The 25,902-nt window shown below is 44.0% G+C and overlaps 1 protein-coding gene across 6 annotated transcripts in view; it reads right to left on the bottom strand.

Moving 5' to 3' along the window:
- NCKAP5 (NCK associated protein 5) overlaps positions 1-25,902 on the bottom strand; it is a 464,916-nt gene that overhangs the window by 379,007 nt on the left and 60,007 nt on the right. For all 6 annotated transcript variants that reach the window (XM_059727432.1, XM_019480457.2, XM_059727427.1 and 3 more), the window contains exon 2: positions 25,694-25,757. In XM_059727432.1, the coding sequence (XP_059583415.1) occupies positions 25,694-25,696 (3 nt within the window). In that variant the 5' untranslated portion in view covers positions 25,697-25,757. The remainder of the gene's footprint in view (positions 1-25,693; positions 25,758-25,902) is intronic.

Genomic DNA, 25,902 nt, shown 5'->3' with positions numbered 1-25,902 from the left:
TTGTTGCTTCCATAAACAGTTAAATCTTCTTCTCCCATCTCTATGCCATTCTTTCACCATTCACCCTTTTACACAGACTTGTACATAAAGGCTATGCAGAGTTCATTCACTTATGTCAAGCAGAAGGATACAAAATGGAGTTTTCAAGTTGCTTACAGGACAAGACTAACATGGTTACATTTCACTATTATTACACTCTATTTTAACATCAGCTACATTAGTTCAGTTCCTGCTACACTACAAAAAGTGAAAACATAGTCATTTTACTAGAGGCAGCTACTAGATGACAAATGCAGATGACAGCAAAGGTAGGGAAGAAATCAAGCAAACTGAAATAGTGGTAGAAAAGGTTAAGGATTATTCAGAGAAGCTAGATGCTTTAAAATTGGCAGGGCCATATGGGATGCACCCAATGCCACTGAAGGAATTGGCTGAGGTAAGTTCAGAGCCATTGGTGAACTCATGGAGGTTGGCTGAGGTTTCAGATGATTGGAAAAGGGCAAACATAATGCCCATCTTTAAGAAAGGAAAGAAAGGGAAATACCTGGAAGGATCACAGAGCAGGACTCCAGATGATGAGTCCTGGATCTCACGGACTCTATTGTGAAGCACCTTGAGGAGAACAAGGTGATTAGCAACAGCCAGCATAGATATACCAGGAGCAAGTAATGTACAACCAACCTGATTTCCATCTATAAGGACGGGCTTTATGAATGGGGGAAGAGCAGGCTTTAGCAAAGGTTTTGACACAGTTTTCCACAACATTCTCATTAACAAAAAAAGGATATATAGACTAGATGAAAGTACTGGAAGGTGGTGTAATAGGGGACCCCTACCAGTATTATCTTGTCAACACAGCGGCAGAAAGGGCTCTTGGAGTCATTGTTGACTTCAGGATGAACATGAGCCGCCCATGTGAGGAAGCGGTCTGTATGGCTAACCACACCTTGTTGTGCATCTACAGATGCATCACAACCAGGTCCAGGGAGGTGATCCTTCCCCTCTATGTGGCATTGGTCAGGCCACAGTTGGAGTACTGCGTCCAGTTCTGGGCACCACAATTCAAGAGGGATGTGGCTAGCATTGAGAGGTTCCAGAGGAGGACTACTCGCATAATCCAGAGGCAGCAGGGCAGGCCCTATGAAGAGAGGCTAAAAGGGCCTGAACCTATTCAGCCTCCACAAGAGAAGGCTGAGAGGGGATCTGGTGGCTGTTTAAAAACTCACCCGGGGGGGCCAGAGAGAATTGGGGGAGGCTCTGTTCCTCCAGGCACCACCCAGGGTTACTAGGAATAACGGCCACAAATTGTTACAGAGAAAGTTCAGGCTGGACATCAGGAAACATTACCTCACAGTTAGGGCTGCCAGGTTCTGGAATGGACTCCCAAGTGAGATGGTGCTCTCTCCTACCTTGGGGGTCTTCAAGATGATGTTCGACAGATATTTGGCTGGGGTGACATGACTGTAGCACCCATTCCTGCCTGGGGCAGGTGGTTGGACCTGATGATCAGTTTAGGTCCCTTCCAACCCCAAGCACTATAAAACTATTATGTCTAAAGGGGTCATGTACCTTTAAGGATGCAGGCCCAGAGTGGGAGCCATATTTTTTCTAGTTGGCCTTGGGAACATCTTTGAAGTGCTTTTCTTTCCCGCCCCCCCCCCCCCCCTTTGAGTGTAAGCCTTGACTGAGCTGGGAGAATAAAACTGCTTCAAGAACTTGGAGTCAGACATCCAGATGACATGGATAGCCCAGTGAAACTGATACTGGATGATCATTGCCTTGATGCTTGTGGTGTTTGCTTGCAAAAGGACATTTCCCAATCAAAAGTTTCCTCATCACAGGCCCTGGTTCTCATGGGGGACTTCAATTATCCTGACATTTGCAGGAAGGGAAACACTGCAGTGCAAAGGCAAGTCAGGAAGTTTTTAGAGCATCTTGGGGACAGGTGCAAGTGCTGAAGAGGCCACCTAGGAGCCATGCTCTTCCTGACCTGCTGCTTACAAACAGGGAAGAATTGGTGGCAAATGTAGTACTGGATGGCAATTTGGGCAGCAGCACCCATAAGATGATTGAGTTCAGGACCCTAAGGAAAAGAAGGAAGGAGAGCAGCAGAGTAAGGACCCTGGAATGCATAAAAACAGACTTTGACTCCTGCAGGGAACTGATGGGCAGGATCACCTGGGAGGCCAGTCTGAGAGGGAGAGGAGAGCTGGCTGTACTTTAAAGAAGCCTTACTGAGGGTGCAAAAACAAACTATGCTGATACTCAGGAAGATAAGCAGGTATGACAGAAGACCTAAGTGGCTTAGCAGGGAACTATTCAGTAAGCTAAATCACAAAAAGGAAGCTTATAAGAAGTGGAAGCTTGGACAAACAACTAGGGAGGAGTATAAGAGTATTGCTTGGGCATGCAGGGATGATGTTAGGAAGACTAAAGCACAATCAGAGTTGCAGCTAGCAAGGGACATGAGGGGTGACAAGGAGGATTTCTGTAAGTATGTCAGTAACAAGAGGAGGATCAGGGAAAGTGTGGGTCCCTCCCTTAATTGCAGAGGCAACCTAGTGACAGATTATGCAAAAAAGGCTGAAGTACTTGATGCCTTTTTCATCTCAGTCTTCACAGGCAAGGTCAGCTCCCACACCACTGCACCTGGCACCACAGTTTGGAGAGCAACTGTGGCAAAAGAACAGGTTAGGAACTATTTAGAAAAGCTGGACATACACAAGTCCACGGGACCAGACAGGATGCACATGAGGGTGGTGAGGGTGTTGACTGATGTGATTGCAGAGCCACTGGCTATCATCTTTGAAAAGTCATGGTGATCGGGAGAGGTCCTGGACAATTAGAGAAGGGAATAGTGCCCTTATTTAAGAAAGGGAAGAAGAAGGATCCAGGGAACTCCAAGGGCAAGTTATGCCTGACCAACCTAATTGCCTTCTATGTTAAGATGACTGGCTGTGTAGATCCAGGGAAAGCAGGGATACACATCATATACCTTGACTGTAGCAAGGCTTTTGATATGGTCTCCCACAGCATTCTTGTATGCAAGCTAAGGAAGTACAAGTTGGATGAATGGACTGTAAGATGGATAGAAGACTCTTCAATATCTTCATGAATGACCTGGAAGATGGCATAGAGTGCACCCTCAGTGAGATGACACCAGGCTGAGTAGTAGATATGCTGGAAGATAGGGTTAGGATTCAGAAAGACCTAGACAAATTGGAGGATTGGACCAAAATAAATCTCACATGGTTCAACAAGGACGAGTGCAAAGTCCTGCACGTAGGACAGAATAATCCCATGCACTGGTACAGGCTGGGGACTGCCTGGTTAAGCAGAAGCTCTGCAAAAGAGGCCCTAAGGATTACAGTGGACAATAAGCTGAATATGAACCAACTGTGTGCCCTTGTTGCCAAGAAGGCTAACAGCATACTGGGCTCCATTGGTAGAAGTGTTGCCAGCAGATCAAGGGAAGTGATTATTCCCCCCTATTCAGCACTGGTGAGGCCACATGTGGAGTACTGTGTTCAGTTTTGGGCCCTTCGCTACAGAAAAGATGTGCACAAAATGGAGAGAGTCCAGCGGAGGGCAACAAAAACGGTGAGGGGGCTGAGGGACATGATTTATGAGGAAAGACTGAAGGAACTGGGCTTATTTAGTCTAGAGAAGAGGAGCCTGAGAGAAGACTTAATAGCAGTCTCAATTACCTGAAGGGGGGTTCAAAAGAAGATTCTCAGTGGTAGCAGATGACAGCACAAGGAGCAATGGTCTCAAGTTGCAGCAAGGGAAGTTTAAGTTAGATATTAGGGAAAACTTTCTTACTAGGAGTGTAGTAAAATCTTTGTTATCTGACATGAGTAGTGTAAGAGGGGTGTCAGTTATCTAAAAATTCCTGTTAACTGAGATTGATACTGGCCCCAGCCCGCAGCAGCGGCCCACCCTACCCCGCTCAGATTCCTTTCCCCTCCCCCCGCTCCTTTCCCTGCAGACTCCTGGCAGCTTCTCTATCCACAGCATCACTAACTAATGCAAACAACAGAAATACTTGATGTGTGTGCCGGACAGACTCAGCAAAGATTCCAGTTGCTGAAGTGAGAATTTGTATTGGGGGATATTTGAAATTCTGATTAATAGAGTATTCCAGTTAGTAAAATGCCAGGTAACACAGCTTTTACTGTAAAAGACTGGAACAGATTATGCAGAGAGGTTGTGGAATCTCCATCCTTGGAGATTTTTAGGACCTGCCTAGACAAAACATTGGCTGGGATGATACAGTTGGGGATGGTACTGCTTTGAGTAAGGGATTGGACTAGGTGATCTCCAACCCTAATTTTCTATGATTCTGTGTTCTATTATGCTAATGTTGGTGTGTTTGTCTTCCCACTGGATTTAAAGGATCTTCCACAAGCAGCATTGATGGCATTTCTTCAATGACTTGACATGCCTCCTGTATGTTGTCTATATCTCAGCTTTGTACAGTAAGATCAGAATCACGATTCCCTGATAAACCATGAGCTTGGTTTTGAATCTGATGTTGCATTCTTTGAACACTCATTTCCTTAGGCATCCCTCAAGGCTGCACTTACACATTTGAGGTGTTATTGGATTTCTTCATCAATGTCAGCCTTCTGTACAAGGGTTTAAGTTGTTCCTGGCATTTTTCCTGCAGTTGGCAAGCAGTGAAAATCATGTCAATTGTACCTCGTGATGTCCCAAACCCACACTGAGATTCTGGGAGGTGCTCTTCAGCAAGTGGAAGGAGACAGTTCAGGAAGGATCTCACAATGATCTTTCCTGTGGTGGACAGCAAGGCGATCCCTCTCTAATTTCCAGTCAGACTTGTGGCCTTTCTTAAAGAATCGTCACAATCGTGGAATGCCTGAGGTTATCTGGGGTTGCCTTCTCATTCCAGATCCTCAAGATGAGGGCACGGAACGGTGATGTAAGCTCTTCCCCCTTGTGCTTGAAGATTTCAGCAGGGACTCATTCCATCTACCCCCTCTCTCCCTTGTCATTTTCCATCTGCTTGATGGCTTCCCTCACCTCCCAAGGGCTGGAAGTATTCCAAGATAGTCTCTGACTGAGTGCTATGGGATTGAATTGAACACTCATCAACAACTGAGTCTCAGTTGAGACGGCCTTCAAAATTCTCCTTCCAACAGGCACTGATGGGTCCCCTTTCCTTGATCAGGTGTCCTCCATCCTTAGAGTTGGTCCCTGAGTACTCAGATCATAGATTTCTTTGGTGGCACTAACAAAAACTGCACTTATCACAGATGTCAGCAAGATGTCTTCCCACCTTGTTACCATCTTCCTAGCTCCTAGCACAGCTCGAGTGATGCAGACATTTTTGCAATCCCAATCATGAATGATGACATAGTCCACAAGTGCCAATGCTTAGATTGTGGAGGTTGCCATGATATCTTGTACCTGTTTTTTCTGGTGAAACAGGGTGTTGGTGATGGTGAGTCCATGTTCTACACATTTGGTCAAGAGGAGAATGCCATTGGAGTTAACCTTTCCCACTCATTCCTTGCCAATGGGTCAAGTCCCTTCTGACTCTGGCATTGAAAATTGCCAAGCAGAATAAGCCTGTCTCCCTACAAAACATCAGAAAGGATTTGGTCTAAGTTAGCACAGAATTTCTCCTTGGCTTTGTTGGCAGCATCAAGAGTCAGGGCATGCACGCTGATGACAGTAGCCACTGATGATCCCTGACAATTTGAGATGGAGAGTCATGAGGCACTCTAATTCCAATTAAAGGAATTCACTGAGTTGGTTTATCTGGTGGCAGAGCTATGCTGTTACCCAGTGCGTCCATATGCGGCAGATAGTGGAATGACCTTCAGGGAAGATTAGCTGTGAAATAAGCAGGGGTAACTCTGATGAATTAAAAGTTGCAGACCAAGCAGCAGCTGCACCACCAGGGTATCAGATGGCAATGCTCTCCCTCCTGAAAACCCACATATATCCTCTGAGGGCACTGTGATATGGTGAGTACAGGTCAACACTATAAAAGCTATCCAGCCCCTAGCATGGGTCTACAAGTCCTCAACTGCAGAGCAGGCAGAAGATGTTAGAATCTCAATGACTTCAAAGGCAAACAAAGGCTGCAGTGGAACAATATCTCCAATTGTCTTGGCCTGCTTGCCATTGGATCAAGGTCCCGATTTGTCAAGAAATGAGTGGAAGCTGATGTATAGCAGCTTCTCCACAACAGAAGAAATCATGCACAAGCATCTTCAATGAAAATGGATTTAGCACATTTTTCAAGCCCTTCAGTGACTAGCTAGTGAAGACGGGAACAGGATTGTGAAGGCCGGAAGCTCCTACTCATGAACTGGCATGGAGGCAGCAGTTACACAAAGGTCATTTAGCACTTGGACAAGGCAGAAGTGTGATGCAGCAGCTGTAACTATGACTTAGCAACCCTCTTTAGGATCCACACTACTTACCCCACATGAGAGGGGGCTAGAAAACAGTACCCTATACAGTCTGCCTACCTTTTTCCTGACTGGATAACCATGTCCAGTGGGATCACCTTTACTATGCTTGAAATCAACAGAGACACACAATCAATATCAGGACCTTCAAGGACAATCCTAATAGTGAATGTTCAGAGCACCACACTGTGATCATGGCTTGAGAACTCAGGTGACACAACACTGACATCACTGCACTGAACAAGAACCAGGGGGCGGGAGATGGGAAGCTCAAAGAACATTTCAGTGGTTGTACCCTCTTCCAGAAGGATAAACAGGAAGAAGAGCACTTCACAGAGTTGGCATTTCCATTAAGAGCGAACTCATAAGCCAAATTCACCCCCATGTCAATTCAAGCAGAATCAAACTAACTAGGATATACTTTGCACATTTATTTTAAAACCTAAAAAAAAAAAAAAAATCAAGGACCAATGAGAATGTTCCTCCCCAGGGTTTTCAAATAAGGACTAGGGGTCGGAAATCTCTGCTTTCTGCTTCAGCCTCTGTGCTACTTCGTCTTCCCCATGTTGGGAAACTGATAGTCAACTTTTCTGAAAGCTCCAAAGGTTACTTTTGTTAATCTTTTGCTGTACTTTCCAAAGAGCAATTCCTTTTGAAACATACCAGCTTGCACCAAAGGGCAAGTATTAGCAATAAATAAATAATACATCCTCCTCCTGTAAAGGGAAAATTTTCTCAATTTGAGTATAATTTCTCAAATTACTTAGTTGGGGGGGGGAGATTCTGATGATAGTAAAAAAAAATTACATCCAATACTTGAAAAAATGTATTTAAAAATATACAACCTATACGACTCAAACTCTAGTTTTAGTACGAGAGATTTATTTTAAAGCTTTTGATTTAAGACGTGTATTTTTTCCCTATGAAATCTCAGGCAATAAACTGCACATATTTTCATTCTGAGGCAGTTTATCATCACTGACATAGGGCAACCTTATATAACACAAGATTTCCAGGAACAGTCACAGAATTATGACCTACTCCTCTAGTGGAAGTCATGAACAAAGCTGCTTAAATGGGAAACTATGCCAGTCACTGCTCCAGGGCAGAGGTTAATAGATACCACCAAACTTAGTATGCTCCCAGGAGAGGATAATTTTTCTCCAGCGTTCAGAAATAGCTTCTAAATAGTTAGGGTCATCATAGAGTGCTGATCACAAACTGAAAATGGAAAGAGTAATTACAAAACTATTGTCATAAAGGCTATGTATTTGGGGCCAAATCTACTTTCCAACACACAGAGCAAGTGACTGATCTATTATCATTTATATCACAGTATGTCCTCTGGGTTCCAAATTACTCTCAACTGTCCAAAGCCCCAGCAAGAAACAGTCCCTGACCCAAAGAGTTTACCCTCCATAGAGACAATGCATAAAAACAGTGGGAGGATGGGAGTTTTAATAGCTCTGCTTAACAGATAGGGGGCTTGAGCGCTGAAAATGAGTAATTTGCAGAGATTATACAGCAGGTGTACAGCAGAATATGGAATCAAACCCAGGACTTCTAAATAAGAGCCTAAACAACAAAATAAGAATGAGGGAAAGGAAGAATCCTCTCCTTAGGCTATGAACATGTTTCACAGCTGTGCTTCTCATTAAAGTGGAAAGACCAGAGAACTGTGTCACAGATATCCACCAGTCCCAATCCTATAAACACATGAAATTTGCATGGCATGGGACTGCTGGCTTCTGCATCCACCAAGCAGTTTACCCAAACCTTTTTGTACTCCACAAACAAATGAGACAACACCGATCCTGCCATTCTCTGCACTTCTGCATACTAAGAGTGTAACCAGGATGCACCTCATTATAAACATCTGATAGAATACTAAGAACTACCATATTAATTGACATTCCACTATGCTCTACACAAAAGCTTTTAATGAACTAGCCCAGAAAGCCATTTCACTGGGTTCTGACCAGATTCCTGGGTACAGTCCTGTTGGGGACATACTTCAACAGTGAGGGGGCAAGCAGTGGCTACATCAACCCTCACTGCCACTTACCCCACTGTCACTGCGTCCAACAAGGAGGAGGCCAGATCCAGCCCAAGGGAATGATCGAGTTTGGCATGGCACCCCTGCTCTACACAGACAGCATTACTTGTCATTATAGCTTGAAATGTGAATGGAAATCACCATAGTAGCATATCATAGCAAGGTAAGACTTGAAATGAGGGACTATGTGGTATTTTTCCTTTTATAAGATTTTCAGAACAACTACAAAAGCACAATGAATGCATAATACCAAGCATTATGGAAATAATACAATCCAAGCATCAAGAAGTCATTCCCACAGTCTAGACACAATCCTGTTTTACAGGACACACCATAAACTCTGTATACCAGTAGCAGACTTGGGAAAATATGCAGTGAATGAAAAATTATGAAAGATCTTGTTGCAGGGCACCTCAGTGCCTGCTCCTAGGGAGTAGAAACTGCCAGGGAGAGAGAGAGCCCTGGCAGAACATAACGAGCACAGCTGCGGGTTGCCAGGGCCACTAATGTGAGTCAGCTGGCCAGAAGGGGGCAGGGCCTGGCCCTCAAAGCCCAGGGCCAGGGAGGTAGGAGCTCCTGGGGCTAGAATGCAAGCATTGCAAGAACCGCTCTAGCTGAGTGAAGGATGGCAGCTCTGAGAGGTTTGAGCACCATGGTTTAGCCAGATGGCTTTGAGTTGAGTTATAGCCAGGAGGCTCGAGTTTATGTTTGCTTCTGATATTACACCGGTGGTTTGGGTGAGGCTATAGGGGTTGGAGGAGGCCTCATAGGGACCCACAGGGGGTGGGACCCGAGCGCCAGTGAGGGCGCAGTATTCTAAGGGGGAACCCCAGTGGTATGGGGACCCCGCACCAGTGAGGGCGCAACTTGTGGGGTGTGTAGACCCCAGCCCCAGAGAGGGGCAGCTTTGAGAAGCCCCAGCGTGGGCACGACGAGCCCCACGGAGGGGGCAGTGTTATTAGGAAGCCCAGGACGGGCACAGCAAGCCCTAGAGACGGGGCAATATTATGTGGAAGCCCAGTGCAGGTGCAGTGAGCCCCTGAAGAAGGGCTAGTGCTGCGACAAACCCCGGAGCAGGGTAGAGTGCTGCGGTTGCCCCAGCGAGAGGGGGTAGTGGCACGGTGAGCCCTGGGAGAAGGGGGCAGCAGCGCGGTGGGCCCGAGAGTCAGGGGGCATTACCGAGAAGTCCCCAGAGTGGGCGCAGAGAGCCCCAGACAGGGGGCTGTATTTTAGAAGCCTGAGTTCAGGCGACATTGTAGGACAAGCCCCAGGAGAGGGCACTATTGTAAAGGCCCCAGACAGGGGGCGACACTATAGAGAAGGCCCCAGAAAGGGCCAACATTACAGGGAGGCCCCAAGTGGGCTCGGAGAGCCCAAGAGAGGGCAGTACAGCAGGGAAGGCCCCAGAGAGCGGGTGAGAGTACGTAGAGGAGGCCCGAGAGACGGGCAGTATATATATAGAGAGAGACATACCAGCGTCTATCCCATCAGCGAGGCTTGGGGCGTGGTATTAGGGGTTGGTAGGAGCCACGCGTAGCCCATAAGGCTAGGGTGCCTGGGGAGCACCCATCATACCGGGAGACCCCCAGGGGGTCCGGGAACACACGAGGACAGAGGTCCCAGCTAACTGTGCCTGGGGAGTTGTGAGGCAGCCTCTCAACTTTATCTAACCATCAAAGATGTGGCGGGCGAGAATTTGAGGGTGCCCTTGGGCTGACTTGGCACAGTGAGGGGGCCATAAGGAGATCACGGCCCTCCTGAAGGACCCCGCCATGACAGATCTTAATTGTGAAAGATTTAGTATCTTAGGCTGTCTACACATGTGCTCACTGATATTCTAATTAGACTATCCTGTGACCATTTTTAAATGCGTAGGGACTTAATACATGCGACGCTGTAGTAATCTAATAAGAGCAGCTGCCCGGGACTTGCTCTATACAGTAATTAAAATGCCTACCCCCACCACCCCCAAGCACATGTATAGGCATCCATAGTTCTGACCCTAGAGCCAAATTAATAGAAAATATGTCAGTAGTTGTTTTACAAGGCAAAACTTGAATTAAAGATTATGAGACAAAGAGATGAAAAACATAGTAGTTAATTTATTAAACAAAGTTAAATGATCAACTAGAGGTGCACCAATAAAGATATTTTGGGCCGATACCCAGGGCTATCCCTGGGTGGGGTGTGAATCAGAGTGACCTCCCTGGGCTCCGCACTTTGGGGGGCCCCATGGAGCTGGGTGGAGCGGCATGGCACCTTCACGCAGCCACTGGCTTCACGTCTGGCCACTCAGCAACCCCCTTCCCCAGCCGCCGAATCTGCCACCGGCTTCCTTGCATCTGGCGATGGGGCCCCGCACAGGCTGATTTGCCCTGGGCCCCACACCCTGCTCAGGTCATCTCTGCCAATACTGATGGCCAATTATTAACAATCCATATTGGCTGATACCAATTCGACTGCCAATATGCAGCCCAGCAGCATGGAGAGGAGCATCCAGCTGGTAAGTCTATTGATGGGGCGGGGTGGGAGAAGGGAAGGGGCATGGGGGTGCAGATAGAGGCCCCTGCAGTGAGGAAAGGAGTGGGGCTGGGATTGCTCAGCCGGAGCTGGACAGGGCACAGGACAGAGCTTCAAGAGGCATCTGGGGCCTGTGGGGAGAGTGGGGGCAGATCCTGCCACTATGCACACTCCCAGGGGAACCATGGGGGGCATGTGCCCCCAGATCTGTGCACAGGTCAAGGGCAAGCTGCTGTAGCAGGCTGAGGCCAGGGGTGGCCCTGGCAGCACTGGGGAGGGATTATAAATTGGGCTATGGCCACCCCAAAATTTGCCATAGCCCTCCTGTAGCCTCCCCTCGCAACTGCCATGACCCACACCAAGCACGGCCCCAGTCCACGGTGGCAGCCTGCCTTTGCCTTGTGCACTGATCCAAGGGGTACATGCCCCCCATGGCTCCACTGGGGGTGCATGCAGCATCAGGATCTGTGCCCCACCCCCCCAAGCCGCCCAGACGAGCTGTTCATGGCTCAGTCCCACACCCCATCCTAGCTGGGCAGCACCTGCCCCAGCCCCAGTCCCAGCCCCACTCCCTCCCTCACTGTAGGGGCTTTGATCTGCCCCTACCCTGACCCCTACCCCCAGCCCTTCCCCCTTCCCTCCCAACAGACTTCCCAGCCAGACACTGCTCTCCAAGCTGCCAGGCTGGCTGTGAGCATGCTGCAGCTGTGCAGATGCATGCAGCATTTATCAGCAACATTATCAGCCACATCAGCCCAATAAAGCTCTTGCTAATAATGGCAATTTTTCCTTTTATCTGTGCCTATATGATATGGACCAATGCATCAGTGCACCTCTAGTGATCACCTAGGAATATTACTTCCCTATCACTTTTCACAATCAGGGATATTAAATGAGACTTTAAGGGAGGGTGAAGGAATTTTTCTGTGCTGAAGGAAACCTGTATGGGTCAAGGTAGCATAGAGTCCCTTCATCTTTTAGTCTCCAGTTCAAACCTGGCTGGTGTTAGTAGAGAGCAGACATCATAACATTTGAAATGGCTCATGGGCTCAAGTAAATTCAATCATTAATTCTTTCCAGTTTCTAATAAACTTTTCTTACATGAGAGGGCCAAGGATTTGATGGCTGAATTATACCTTTATCATATATAACCTTCTTTTAAGGGAGTGGGATATTTTTATTACTACACAATCTAGGAGATGCAGCCAAGAGACAAGAACTCATTGTCCTAACTGCAATACAAATAGAGAGAAAGAAGGTAATTCTTTCCCCAAAGAATGTACAATCCAAACTATGTGCTCTGCTGTTTGTGCTTCACCTGTTCTCTAGAGAAATACAGCTGTTCGGATGCTTTATTTCAACAGTGAACTTTATTCACTCAAAGAAGCATGTCTATATTTTTATGGAATCAAAAAGATGGAACAACTTGCTTCTTCTACCATTTCTCCTTCCTCACCCTGACCTGTATATAGATATAATATCACTGCTGTTGTGTCGCATTTAAAATAAGACAACTCTTTAGGACAACAGTTTCTGAATCACACTGGACACTGCCCAATATGGCACATATAAATAAAATTTAAATAAAATAGTAGGAAAAAGGCAGCAAGTCTCATCTTTAGCTGACAGATGCAGAAAAGAAATAATGATTTTGCTCCTTATACTGGGCCAAACCCCACTCACTTGACTTTGTCAGGAGTACCTGTCTAGGTTAAAGATAGTATGAGATGTGCCAGCGTAACATCCTTTGCATTGCATTGTCTTCATGTTACCTCATTAATTCATAGCTATGGCAAGTCACTGTGACCGTAATTCTGAAAAGAAACCACAAACTGAAAGAAGTACCAGTACAAATATTATTGTAACCACTAAAAAGCTTGTGTTAATTCTGATACAAAGGATATTAGGACAAAGGCCAGATCTTGAAGCAGAGTTTCAACGATTCATAGAAGTTCACGTCAAGAGAAATATCTTAACTTAATCCAGACCTTGCATTGTACATAAGAACAAGAAATTAACAGTACCTGTAAAAAAAAGGTTTGTTTTACAAAATACAGTGAATGAACTCTGGGCTAACACAATAAATTAAACTGTTCCCAGAGCTAAGGCAGTAGACGTGTTATTTTGGTAATGCTACTGTTTACTAATATAAATGCCACTGAAGTATTCTAGCAATTAAACAAGAGAATAAAATCAGTGATTTTTTTTTAATAATTTTCCTAGAAGCTCTAGCTAAAAAAAAAAAAATACAACCCCAAATACAAAATAGCAATTTTACTGCTATTCATAAGTATAGACTTCTTTTCCTATTTTGCACAAAATGTAAATTGTTATACAACTTCTATATTAACCCTTTATTTTAGAATCACAAGAAACTTTACAACTAGTTGACAAATTACTCCCCTGGACTAACATATACCTTTATATTTACCTTTTCCTTATATTTTGTAATAGTGACTATATTCAGGTCACCATTGTAAAAATATTTCCTCAATAAATTCTGATGTTCCTCCCCCCAGCCAACTCATCCCATTGCCTGAGGTGCTCAGAATTGCAGAACTTAACCTTTTTAATATTAAAGTGGCCACAATTCACTGTTAGCGTATATGTGCATCATTCCTATTAGCCAGTGAGATATTGCCTAGGGCAGCATACATCTGTTTCTAGCCATAAAATGGGATTTTCTCCACGGTGAAGGCAACTGCTACTCTGATATTAAAATACTCAGTGGATAGCTCTCTGAACCATTGTTATATTGCCTTGATCAGCTCCTACATGGGTTACCTAATGTTTAATTGCCAGTTTCTATCAGAAGGCAACTGAGTTTACGCTGCATTTTTTAAATAATTTTTTTGTGTTATACATCCAGGCCTTATATAAAACATGACCTTTTATATCAACACTTTTCCTTTTCCAGTGGTACTTATATACTTCCTGCTTCCTTCCAGGTTGATGCTAAATAGTTTTCAGAAGCACACAAAGGCAAACCAATTGGGTTAACTTGAGCAACAAGGTCAAAGTCTGTTTTATGTAACTACATTGCCTACAGTAGTAATAATTGTAGAGAAGGTCTTCGGTCTCTTCCCCACCACTGGAAATGAGGACAAATGGTCTGCTTGACAAATGAGATCTTACTAGTCTTATTATGTTGTGATGGCTATCTACAAGGCCAAATTTAAATTCAAATGGGAATAGAACTTGTCTACAAAGTTTGAACCACAACATTGCCAGTGCTGCACTTTGAATATGCTGCAGATGGTTTATACTTCAACTTAGCTTTTACTAGGGATGCTATTTTAAATGAATGTAGCTCCCTCTTCTGGTAGAAAACAAGAGTACTAACTAAAAATTATACACACTCTTAGGGACCTTTCCCTTTCCTGCTGTGTGCCCTTATTTCTATTAAACTTATAACAACAATGGAATTAAATAAATTGATTTCAGTCAACATGTTCCTCACATTTTACAGCAGAATTTGATGAATAAAACAAACTCTGAAATGATCTCGGAAAGACAAGAGCTGATTTTTAGGAGCAGGGAAAAAATCAGCTGATATTATAGGGCATCAGTATTTCCATTTCAGGAAGACTGAACAAGTTTGATTTATCTTACCTATTCTTAAACAAGTGCAAAAATGTCTGAATTTCTTTTTTTAACCTATGAAAACTTGTCTTTCTTTCTTTTTTGAAAATAAAAATATCAATTAACTGAATATCTACATATTTGGAGCAAACGAAATAGAATACACAAGAAGCTACAAGAAGAGTGAAGGGACTCAGCTAATGGCTGAAACTGCACGAAGGAAACACGGTTGTAAAAAAGTAAATGAGGTCACCTGAGGCCCCTTCCAATCCTATGACTCTGATTACCAAGTACGGCAATTAATTGGGTCCAAGTGCATTAGGTAAACTTCTAGGCTAAGTACAGACAGTCAAAAAGCCCCGGGGCTGAATCGATTCAATCTAGGCAGCTTCCTGTAAGCTGCGTAGGCTGAACCAATAACCAACTGAATTGACAATCAGTTTTCAATTGGGAAAGGCAGGAGGAGGCCTGCACTGACCCAGGCCAGTAGGCAGGGGATGCTAGAGCCTGCCTCCCAGCTTTCTGGTCATTGCCAGCCCAGCAAAGTGTCCTCAAAGCCCTGCTGTCCCCTAACAAGGAGTTAAGAAGCCCCCTGTCCAGGTACTGACCCATCTTGGGGGAGCCTCCCCCTCAGGAGGTTCCTGCAGCCTGGGTTCCCCAGCCCAGGCAGCCCTGGGGAGCCCCCTTCCCCTTTCCCAGGTGCTGATTGCTTCAGCTACTGCCATAGGAGGGAGGGAGGGAGGGAGAAGTCCTCTGGGCCAGGTGCCTGCCTGTGCAACCCAGCATGGGAGCACCGGGGAACCCTGGCCTTGGGGGGCTTCCCCCCACCCCAGCCCAGGCCAACTCCAGAGAGTCTATGGGAATTCTTCCTCTCCCCAACCCCAACCCCTTGCCTTAGCTGCTGCTAGTCTCAGGGATAGCCCAGGGAGCAGAGGGAAATTCTGCTGGAAGTGCCAGCAGCCATGAAGCCAGAAGTGCCAGTGGAAATGCACTTCCCATTTCGCCGCTGGCTCAGCGATCAGCTGTTGGGGGGCCCCGATCCCCCTGACCCCATCAGCGATCTGGTACCTCCCCCTGCCCCCGACTCAGGAGGCACCAGTCACCCATGTCCTCTGCTCCCCTGCATCAGTTTTGCCTCAGACTCACAGCAGCTGTGGAGGACCAGGAGAATTTCCCTCCACTCCCCGAAGCTGTGTGAGATTTGCAGGGGCTGAGGCAAGGACTCTGCAGTTCAGGAGGCGAAGAACTCCCCTCAGTTCCCTGAGCTGTCCCGGGCTGGGGGACCCTGGGCTGGGGTAGAGGGAAGACCCCCAAGGCAGGAGCTCCCTGGTGCCCCCATGCTGGGCTGCACAGGCAGGCACCTGGCCCAGAGGACTTCTTTTCCCTCTCCCCTATGGCAGGCGCTGAAGCAATGCATAGCATGGAAGAAAGAGGGGAGAGGGCTGCCAGGAGTTGAAAAGCCCCCACTACAGGGGCTTTCCCTCCCTCCATGAGCTGTGTAGACCTCGGTTAGAAGGGGCTGAGGGTCTGTTCCCCTTCCCCCCCTGTCCCTATGGGTTGACAGACACAGGCAGGATGCAGGCTAAGGGGCAAAGGGGCGAGGCAGTCCCTGCTCTGCTGGAGCAGGCAGCATAGCCCAGGGTTGCAAAGCATCCTGGGATGCTGGGCGACTGTGAGTTAACTTGAAACAGGAAGGGATCTGGGACAGAAGTTCCATAAACCGGTTTGATCTAAATCAGTTAAGTCTGATACTACATCCAAACAGGTTTATCTTCAACCAGTTCTGGCCATTTTGAAAGCAGTTTATGGGCCCCGAATTTCTATCCTATTACATGTTTAAACAAGTTTCTGATCACTTAAACCAGTTTATGTGTAACTTCTGTCTCCAGCCCTAAAGAAGCTGAATCATCATTATCAGTCATAACCACCATTTAGCTACCATTAAAATCACAGAATTCCTAGAAAGAATGGGAAACAGTGCAGATAGGCCAGCTAAGGGGAACAAAAGACAGGACACTGGGATTAACTCCCTTCTTTCTGGTTTAGAATGTTTGAAGGGTCACGTGGGGGTTATCACTCAGTAGCTGTAACAAGCAAAAATGTGAAAGACCTTAATTATCAATATTTAAATCAAAAAGGAATACAAAGTCAAGCAGCGTTAAAAAGAAATATCGAATCTGCTTCATTATGCACTACTTTTTAAAATTACAGTACAGACAGACAATTTTATTGAGGCAGGGACATAAAAGTTGGGATTTCAAAAAGATAATTTAGCTTTTTGTATCTCATCTTTAACAGTTCATTTATTGCTAAATATCATCTATTTTTGAATGACCCAAGTGCTTCTGCATCAACAGACTTTCTGTTTGCTCAAGGCTATTGCACAGATTTATCACTTCTCTGATAGAAAATGCTTCCAAGCTGGAGGCAGTACATTGTGCTGCCATGTGTAAGACCCAAGTTTTAGTGAAACCTCAGGACTCCCACTCCTCAGAGAAGACCAGGCACATTGCAGATGTAATGTGCTGGGTCTCTAAAAATGCTGATTGCACAGATTTTAGGAACACTCCCTGCTAGCTGATTAATGGAGCAGCAATAATGTCAGCTTTGGTGCCAGCCATGTAGCCTCCTGCTGCAGCACTAAGTGCCACAACAGTGAAAACAGCCAAAGAGGGGGAGAGGAAACAGAAATACTAATAGCAAGAGTTTCCATAATAATGTGGTGAGCTTGGCTAATGCTGTGCTGTCTTGGGGTGATAAGTGACACTCTATATGCAAGAACCTGGAAATGATGAAGTTATACATACACATATCTACATACATACACACACACATACACACCCCCACATATACATACATATGTACACACATACATACACACACACATACACACATATGTAAACACATACATACACACACATCTACATATAGATACATATGTACACACACACATACATACACACATACACATACTCAAATATACATATCCACACACACACATCCACATACATACACACACACATATCCACACACACATATCCACATACATACCTACACACACACACACACATATCCACAGATACATATACACATACATACACACACACCTATCCACATACATACATACACACACACACACACCTATCCACATATACATATACACATACATACATACACACACACATACATTTTCATTTCTCTGCTATTGCTATTGGTGCAGGCTGAAGGTCAAAAACTATATAGTTTAGTTTTTCCCTATATGACCTTTGGGATACAAATCTGAGCTAAGAAGAAAATAAACGAAAGCTAGGCATTAAACCCTCCCATCAATTTTATTATGAGATGGATCAACTCCTTTCTCAGAGATAGAAGCAGTGAAGAACAAAGTGGAACATACAGATTTCAGAGACACATGAAGATGAAAGGATCTGAGGAAATTAGTCAAACTTTTTCAAACCGTAACAAATAAAAGTTTCATTCAAGTTTACCTTAACTTGAATATACAAAACAGTGCAAGGAAGCTGTAACACAGTTCAGTGTCTGGTAACAAATGAATCATGTCACTGGTTGTGCAAATATTTCCCCTCTTTTCCTTCTTTTGAAATTTACAGTTTGTACCAATTTATGCCAAAAACTCTTTGTAAAGCAGTAGTAGTGCAGCTCACAGTGAAACTCATTAATATAACTTGTTTTCCCATTATTAGCACCATCTGAGCCTGTTGAAAGTCTTAACCAGGGTTTTAATTTCTCCACAGAGAGCTTTAAATTAATTAGTGGTTTACATGCTAACAAAGAATCTGATACATTTACAAATCAATCTAACGTGGAAGGATTACAGGAGGGTGGAAACCTATTCACTGGGGACCTCACATTCAGTTAACATGGTATGTTTATAACAAAAGGGTGCAGGTGTGAAATAGATGGATACAGGGAAGATGCCATGATAATCACTTCACATCACTTAAAAACACAGCAGGAAACATGGTAAATCAGAGCCTAAGGCCCACCCTAAGTGAAACCTATGTAGACATAAAAGACAATATCATACCACTTTAACCTTCATAAATAAATTCCCTGAGTCCTAGGATTTCTATGGTTTACAGGACAATGAACTAATGGAAAATTGATTTGCATTAAAATACTTAGATGCAGGAGAAAGAATAGAAAACATACATGTGCACACATATACATTAAAAGACACAAAATATTCACAGTTTTAATTATTGTTCACTCTGAATCCAAAGCAAGCAAAGGAAGTTTGGTAAAATATTTCACTATGGTTAAATTATACGAGACAAATGAAACAAGGTCCTTAATGATTTCAAGATGATCCCATATATTTCTCTGTTCTAGAATAAACATAAATAAAATAAAATGTTTAGCTAGCTTAATCTTTAAAAAAAAAATCTCTTGATTTTAAATATACTCTGCAACCACATACTAAAACTGTACATTTCTCACTCACTTCAGTGAAAGCTATGCAAGTATGAGGGCATAATCTTGAGTTAGTCTATAGGGAGAGAAATATCACTGGACATACTAGAAGAAATTAGAATAGGAAAGCATCACATGTGCATGCTTAAAAATTATGGACAATACACCTGAAGTAAGAACCACCATCCAATCTAGGAGTTTCCACTTCAATATGCAACATCAGTAAAGGGACAGTGCAATTTGAAGGTGACCAGTCTACAAACTGGAAGATATTGCTGAAGGCAGTTCAACAAAAACAAATTTAAATAAATAAACCCAAACAAATCATCAAATGTTCAGGTATAAATGTCGCCTCTCTTTTTTTTATTCCAAAGAATATATTCCTTATATTGATTTCAGCTCTAGGTGTGACACCAACTTTTCAACACTTACAAGTCTAAATACGATATTTTTATACAAATAAAATATATTTCTATATCTTTGGTGGTGAAGATTTGTCTAGAGATTAAATGCTTTAATTTAGTCTTTTCACCTCAGCATTTCTCAGTATCCATCTTATGCCAAGAAGGAATTGGACCCCGAGAAAATTTAAAATCTTGGAATTATAAAAATGGATTTCCTAGGAGGCTGTAGCCTGACAAAATGGTGATCACATGCTGTATGCAATGCTTAATCTCTTCATTTACAAAAAGATATTTTTTTCATAAAAATATATTTCCTCACTGCTCACCATGTGTTATTTATACAGATGTGTAAAACTCATTTATTGAACAAATGTATTGCAACTTAAATAGTATCTACAACACATGCTTAGTATTTACTTTTCATTGTTGTTTTAGTGCCTGAATAATCCCCACTGCAGCAATTCCTGTAATGGTGGGTGGACAAGAATGCAACAAGTCTTTCCTGTCTATAATTTCTATGAGCTATATGCAAAAAGCAACAGCTGGCCATAAGTTATGGCAGAGATTAACCGGCATCCCTCTGTGCAGGAAAGCAAATCCTAAATGGCGTATTCTTAACATGATTCATGCTGGGAAGGCAAAAAGGAAAAGTATCCACAACTTTCTCACACTGTGACCAAATGGGTGCCAGATGGAAAGTGGGGGAGTAGAGGCCAAAAGCTCTAGCACCATATGCTCTCCCTTGAATTGCACAGGTGTTGGAGTAACACATGTGGGAAAGGTATGAATACACTACGTTCATTGACATGGGTCAGACTTTTATTGTGCATGGGTTTGACTTAATAACTTAGTGCAAAGAGACCACCTATTACTATCTTGGCCCACCGCTGGTCTCAAAAGCCAAATTCACTTTTGAATTTCTTAGCAGAAAATAACTGAAGCCAGAGAAACCAGCATAAGAGCAGATGATGCATGTCGGGGCAAATGACTGAAACTGTGGATAGCCCCTTTGCTTGGGCATCAAGACTTAGGGGGACAGCTAAATGGTAGATTCCCCCAGCCTTACTCATAGCAAAGGCCAGCTACATACTCTCTCTAAGTCTCAGGAATACTCACCAAATGAATGCACGGGGTCCCCGTCAGGGACTTTAATGTGTCTGAGTTGGAGTAAAGATGCACAAGTCTGTGTACAGGAATGGCCTGGCTAAAAACTGCTGACAGCTATTTCTTGCAAGAACACTAACATCATTATGTTAATCACAAGGCTGCATTTAATCTGTTCTGCACATGACATAAACAGGAATGACATGCACACCTAAAATCCTGGAAGTCTTTCAGCTGTGCTCATTCCCTTCCCTCCCCGAAGGAGGAATTAGTGCACTCCGTAAGTGTACATTTTCCCTGGACTCTGAATCTGTGACACTACTGGAATACTGGAAAAAAGGAGCATAAATACTGTTTACCAACCCTGACCTTTTCTTACTGCAAACTGTTCGGCTTTGGAAGTGCAAGTCAACAAGGTCAAATATGAGTATTTGGTATTACTTTATATTTTTGTTTAAACTGTAACTATACCTGCATTTTTAAATACTTGATCATTTTCCTCTCTCTTCTTTCTTGCAGGCATTACATGGGATTTGTCTTTTAGACTGCAAGGTGTGTGGGACATGTCTTTGTACAAAGCCTAGTGAATTGGGGGCCCAACCTGACCGGGGTGCCTGGGCAGTACCATGATATGATGAAGTTAACAACAACAACAAACCTCAAGCTATGCTTTACATCGGTACAAAACAGAATACACACACTAACAGTGATTTATTGGATGGAAATAGGAGACACTATTCCTCACAGTTTATAAACTAGCCAGGGAAGCAGCAGGAACCATCTGTCCAGTCTAAGCAAGAGGCAAAATGATATGAGCTAGCAGCAGGAGCAAATAACTGTTCAGTCGGAGAGCTCTGTGCCAGAGAAGGCAGCAGCCCATCATCAGGAAAGGGTCCAACATTGTCACCAAACAGATAGACCCTGAGTGAATGAAGGATGTTCACTGTGATTGGCACACTACTGCTGTAGCTATTACTGAGATGGTCACTGCGTCTACAAGATGCCTAAAGTACTCCATCAGAACTCCCTAAGCTAGTGCACCTCCAGTTTGCTGCAGTACTTGTCCAGTAGCACGTCAGATCCAGAATAAATACTGTTGCAAGGAGCTCTTCATCAGTACCTGACAGATATTGTGGCCAACTTCCTCTTTGACTGATGCCATTGCTTACTGCTCTTTTCCTTTGTCTCCAAGCTCAAAAACCGCTGATGAAGGTGTCAAAACTGATAGACACGTCTCCTGCAGTCCTTCTGAATCATGGAAATGGCTGCCCATCATCACAAGGAATTACATATGTGGTACTGATTCAAAAATAGAGGTGGTTCTACAAGATTTTTGACTCCCCTGTTCTAAGTTAGCGGTGGCCAACCTTTTTGAGAAGCATGCCACAAGGCAAGTCCAAACTATTAGATAATGCCATTGCAATAATGTGTGATGCTACTGGCATAGTGAGAAAAATACTGTTCACCAACTCTGACCTTTTCTTACTGCAAACTGCTTGACTTTGAAGGTGCAAGACAACAAGGTGCCACTGGGGCATGGTAGTGTTGAATCCAGCAGTACCTACTTCTGTAGCTCCCCTGGGGCCAAATCCTCAAGGCAGCACCAACCCCCAACTCCCACCCAGATCCCTTTTCCCACCCCAATTCCCAACACTGGTGCCCTCTAATTCACTGCTTGGGTCTCATGTGCCAAACATACCACCTGCCCATATGGGGTACTTGTGGCACATGTGTTGCAAATATTTAAAGGGACCCACATATTTGTATAAGTTAATTAGATGCTCAATTTTATTTAATTTTTTTACCAAAATGTATTCCATGAAAGATTCAATTCTAGTAACTTTACGACTTCTTTATATTATAGACCCCTTGCTTCATTTTCTGAGGACAAGTTTTTTTGATGTTGGAGCATTCTGGCATCTAGCCCCTGAACTCCTGTCTCATTCTCACAGCCATACAAGCTTGTTCTATTGATCCATCAGCACATTTTATGTTGACATTACTAGCGTTCTCTCGTCTCGTAGTTCTTCACTCTGTCCCAGAACTCCCACCTCCAAATTAAACCAAGGAATACATTTAGCAGTGACTGTGCTAGCACTTCTAATATATACCTATGAACATGCATGGATCTGAGTGTCCACAGCAATGAAAATAAAAAATGGTTCCACCATAGCCAAACGAATCAGGAGCTGGACAGAACACAAGATCTCAACCTGACTCTTACAGACAGAATCTGGGGGTTTTGACCATTGTCACTTTCCTTATGGCTAAATCCCATATTTACTTGAATCTAAGATGACCCTGAATTTAAGACACTCCGCCCCCCCGCATAATTAGATTCTATACATGGAATATTTATAAATTTGTTATAATTTTCCATGTATAGAATCTAACGATTGGAGGGCCATCTTTAATTCATTCCCCCACCCACACTATTGCGGGGGGAGGGGGAGCAGGTAGTATACGAAAATTAAGCATCTTGTCCCCTGTTGATGCCGCCCCTTACTGCCTCTGTCCCCTGCCTGCTCCTGCAGATTCAACTCCCTGCCCCCGCAGCTTCTTCCCAGTCTCTGCTCCCCGATTCCCCCCCCCAGGCTCTACTCTTCCCCTTCTCCCCCACCCTCTGCTCCATACCAGGAGACTCCCTTCATGTTCTATCCTGGCGCACCAAGCACAGCCCCAACCCAGCCCCATAGCAGCTGTACTTTTGTTATGGCTCTGACCCTGGGTAGGGGTATGAGCCAAGTAGCAGCAGCTGCCTGCCCCCCATCGCTCTTGTATGCAATTCTAAGATGAGAGCCTTTCTCTGCCCCGCCCCCATGTTAAATGGTGGGGAACTCATCTTAGAATAGAGTAAATACAGTACTCAACAGGCAGTCAGCACTGGCTCAATGTCTAGTTGGGAAGAAGGATCAACTAGGGTTCCCCAGGGATCTGTTCTGAGCCCACTAATGTTTAATATCTTCATTAATGATTTGGATGATAGGATCAAGTGCACACTTAGCATATTTGCAGAGGACACCAAGTTTGGTGGAACTGCAAACACCCTTGAAGATAGAGCTAGGATCCAGAATGCCTGGACAGACTGGAGAAATTGTCCACAATCAATCAAATAACACTTAATGGCCCTGTCCACACAAGCGTGGACATTTGTTTCCCTGGGAACAAGAAGCAATGGCACACCTTGTGCCACTACTACTTGTGCCTGGGGAACACCCACGCCACGCACACTCTGGTGTGTGGCAGGTTACTCTGGGTGGGGTAGGGGAGGCTGGGGCCAGCAGTCTTACACTGTGGTCTTGGGGAACTGCAGCTGTGGTGCTCCTGGAGCTGACAGCCTTGCCAGCAGCTGGAGCGTGGCTCCTGCAGGCCAGGCTCTAGTTTTAGGCAGCACAGGCTGCCGACACGTGTGCCACCTGGCTTTTTTTAAGATGTGGTTTTTTTTACCCCAGGATCTCCTAGGGCCAAAAGATGCCCCTGCACTGCAAGGTAGCAGCGTGGGGAATGCCTGCATGTATGGCGTATCATGTCGCAGGCGGGTCTGCAGCACCAGATACCACATGTTCACACTCATTTGGACACGGCCAATAAGAACAACTGCAAAGCCCTACACTTGAAATGGAATAATTGCATGTACCAATATAGACTGGGGAAGGACTGGCTAGGCTGCAGTACTGCAAAGAAGGACCTGGGGTTACAGTAGACCACAGGCTAAATATGAACCAACATTGTGTTCCTGTTGCAAAAAAAAAAAAAATGAGAAGAAGTCAGGACAACATCCACCCATTCATTTTTTTTTTTTTCTTGAAGCAGTAGGAGTGCTTTGGGTTTATATATACTGAAAATAGTTACCCTGCATAGAAAGTTAAGCAATATTGCTTATTTAACAGAATCTTGGATTATCCTGCAAAATGTATTCCACGCTCAAGGTATTGCATTAGTTCTGTCTTCAGTGGAAAATTAGTTCATACAATTAAAACAGACAGACACGTTTCAATCAAGGTAAAATCAGTTTCTAGATTTTGTAAAAATTATTTACACTGAGAACCAAAATGCAATTACAAACCTGAAGCCTGATCTTTGCCATCCTCCTCAGGCAAAACCCTCTCTGTACTTAAGCAGGTGTTTTATTGTAGTTGCAGACTGGATTGTGGCTTAACATTTGAAAAAAGTGTTTCTCAACTTGCATATCAAAACTTTGCTTCCATATATAAAATACCAACATTAAACTCAATCTTTCCTGCAAACCATCAGCTGTGTATCCCAAATGTCTTTCAGTTTATTGTAAAAGTCTTATAAAAGGCGTTTATGAAAATTTTTAAGGACACTGCTGGAATTTTTTTTTCAAGACTTTGCCTCACATGACTAACAGAGCATTATATGCAAAGGTATACTCTCCAGATGATCACCACCTCTGGCTCTCTCCATTGAGCTAAAGACATTATGGGTCAAATTCTTCGTTCAGATCCATGTATGTGATTGATTTAAGTCAATGGTAGCTGCATGACCATGTTCTAGTAAATGGGTTTTAGTTGTCATTGTTGTTTTGTTGTTTTTGTTTTAAGCTTCCCGAACATATCTCTTCTATCCCCTGGGTTCCCCTAGGCTATTTACCTAATACAGGGGCAAACCAAATTCTTACCAGAAGTAAAACATTTGTTGGATTTTAAAAAATTACCTTCAGTAAATGTTCAAAATGAGAAAATGTGTAAAATGAGAAAAGTAAAAATAAAGAAATTAAACTTATTTACAGTCAAGACTGCTCCTTTCTAAAGTGCCTTCTCTTTCATTTTCCTATCTTCTGCAGTTTGGTAGCACTGAATAATGACTAAAAAAGTTTCATGCCTCAGTCAGAATGCGTCTGTGTTCCCCATGCTGCATATACAGTTCCAAACTTGAACTTCCAGAAAACATTCTCAGTGAAGCAAAGAAGTCAGTTCCTCTTTCTAATGAAAACTTTTCCAAGACAGCAGTATCTTTAGCTGTAGGGTTTTCCAAACACCTTTATGAACACAGAATCAGCTAAACTTTCATTGAGCTTCATGCAGGATTAATATCTCAATGGCCATCCTCAACAAGATGAAATACGTTCAAGATGTGAATGGAGAGGGTACAATAGAATTGCAAATAGGATAATAGCCAAAGCTTACCATTGTTCCTTCACTCTTATTTCGTGCAACTTCCCGCTGCAGCCGAGCCACAGACAGCTTCTCCCTATGGAAAGAAAAGCATATGAATAGCAGTTCATTTTTCACTAGTAGGGAGAATACGCCGGTCACTCGTCACTGTAGCATTCTTGGACATTGCTGTGGTAACCTCTTGGCAGATCCAGCTCTCTGCCATATTTTCTAAAAATATT

This window comes from Alligator mississippiensis, chromosome 4 (genome assembly GCF_030867095.1).
Source record: "Alligator mississippiensis isolate rAllMis1 chromosome 4, rAllMis1, whole genome shotgun sequence".
Taxonomy (NCBI): Eukaryota; Metazoa; Chordata; order Crocodylia; family Alligatoridae; genus Alligator; species Alligator mississippiensis.
The sequence above is the reverse complement of the archived record's forward strand: the minus strand, read 5'-3'. Positions and strand labels throughout refer to the sequence as shown.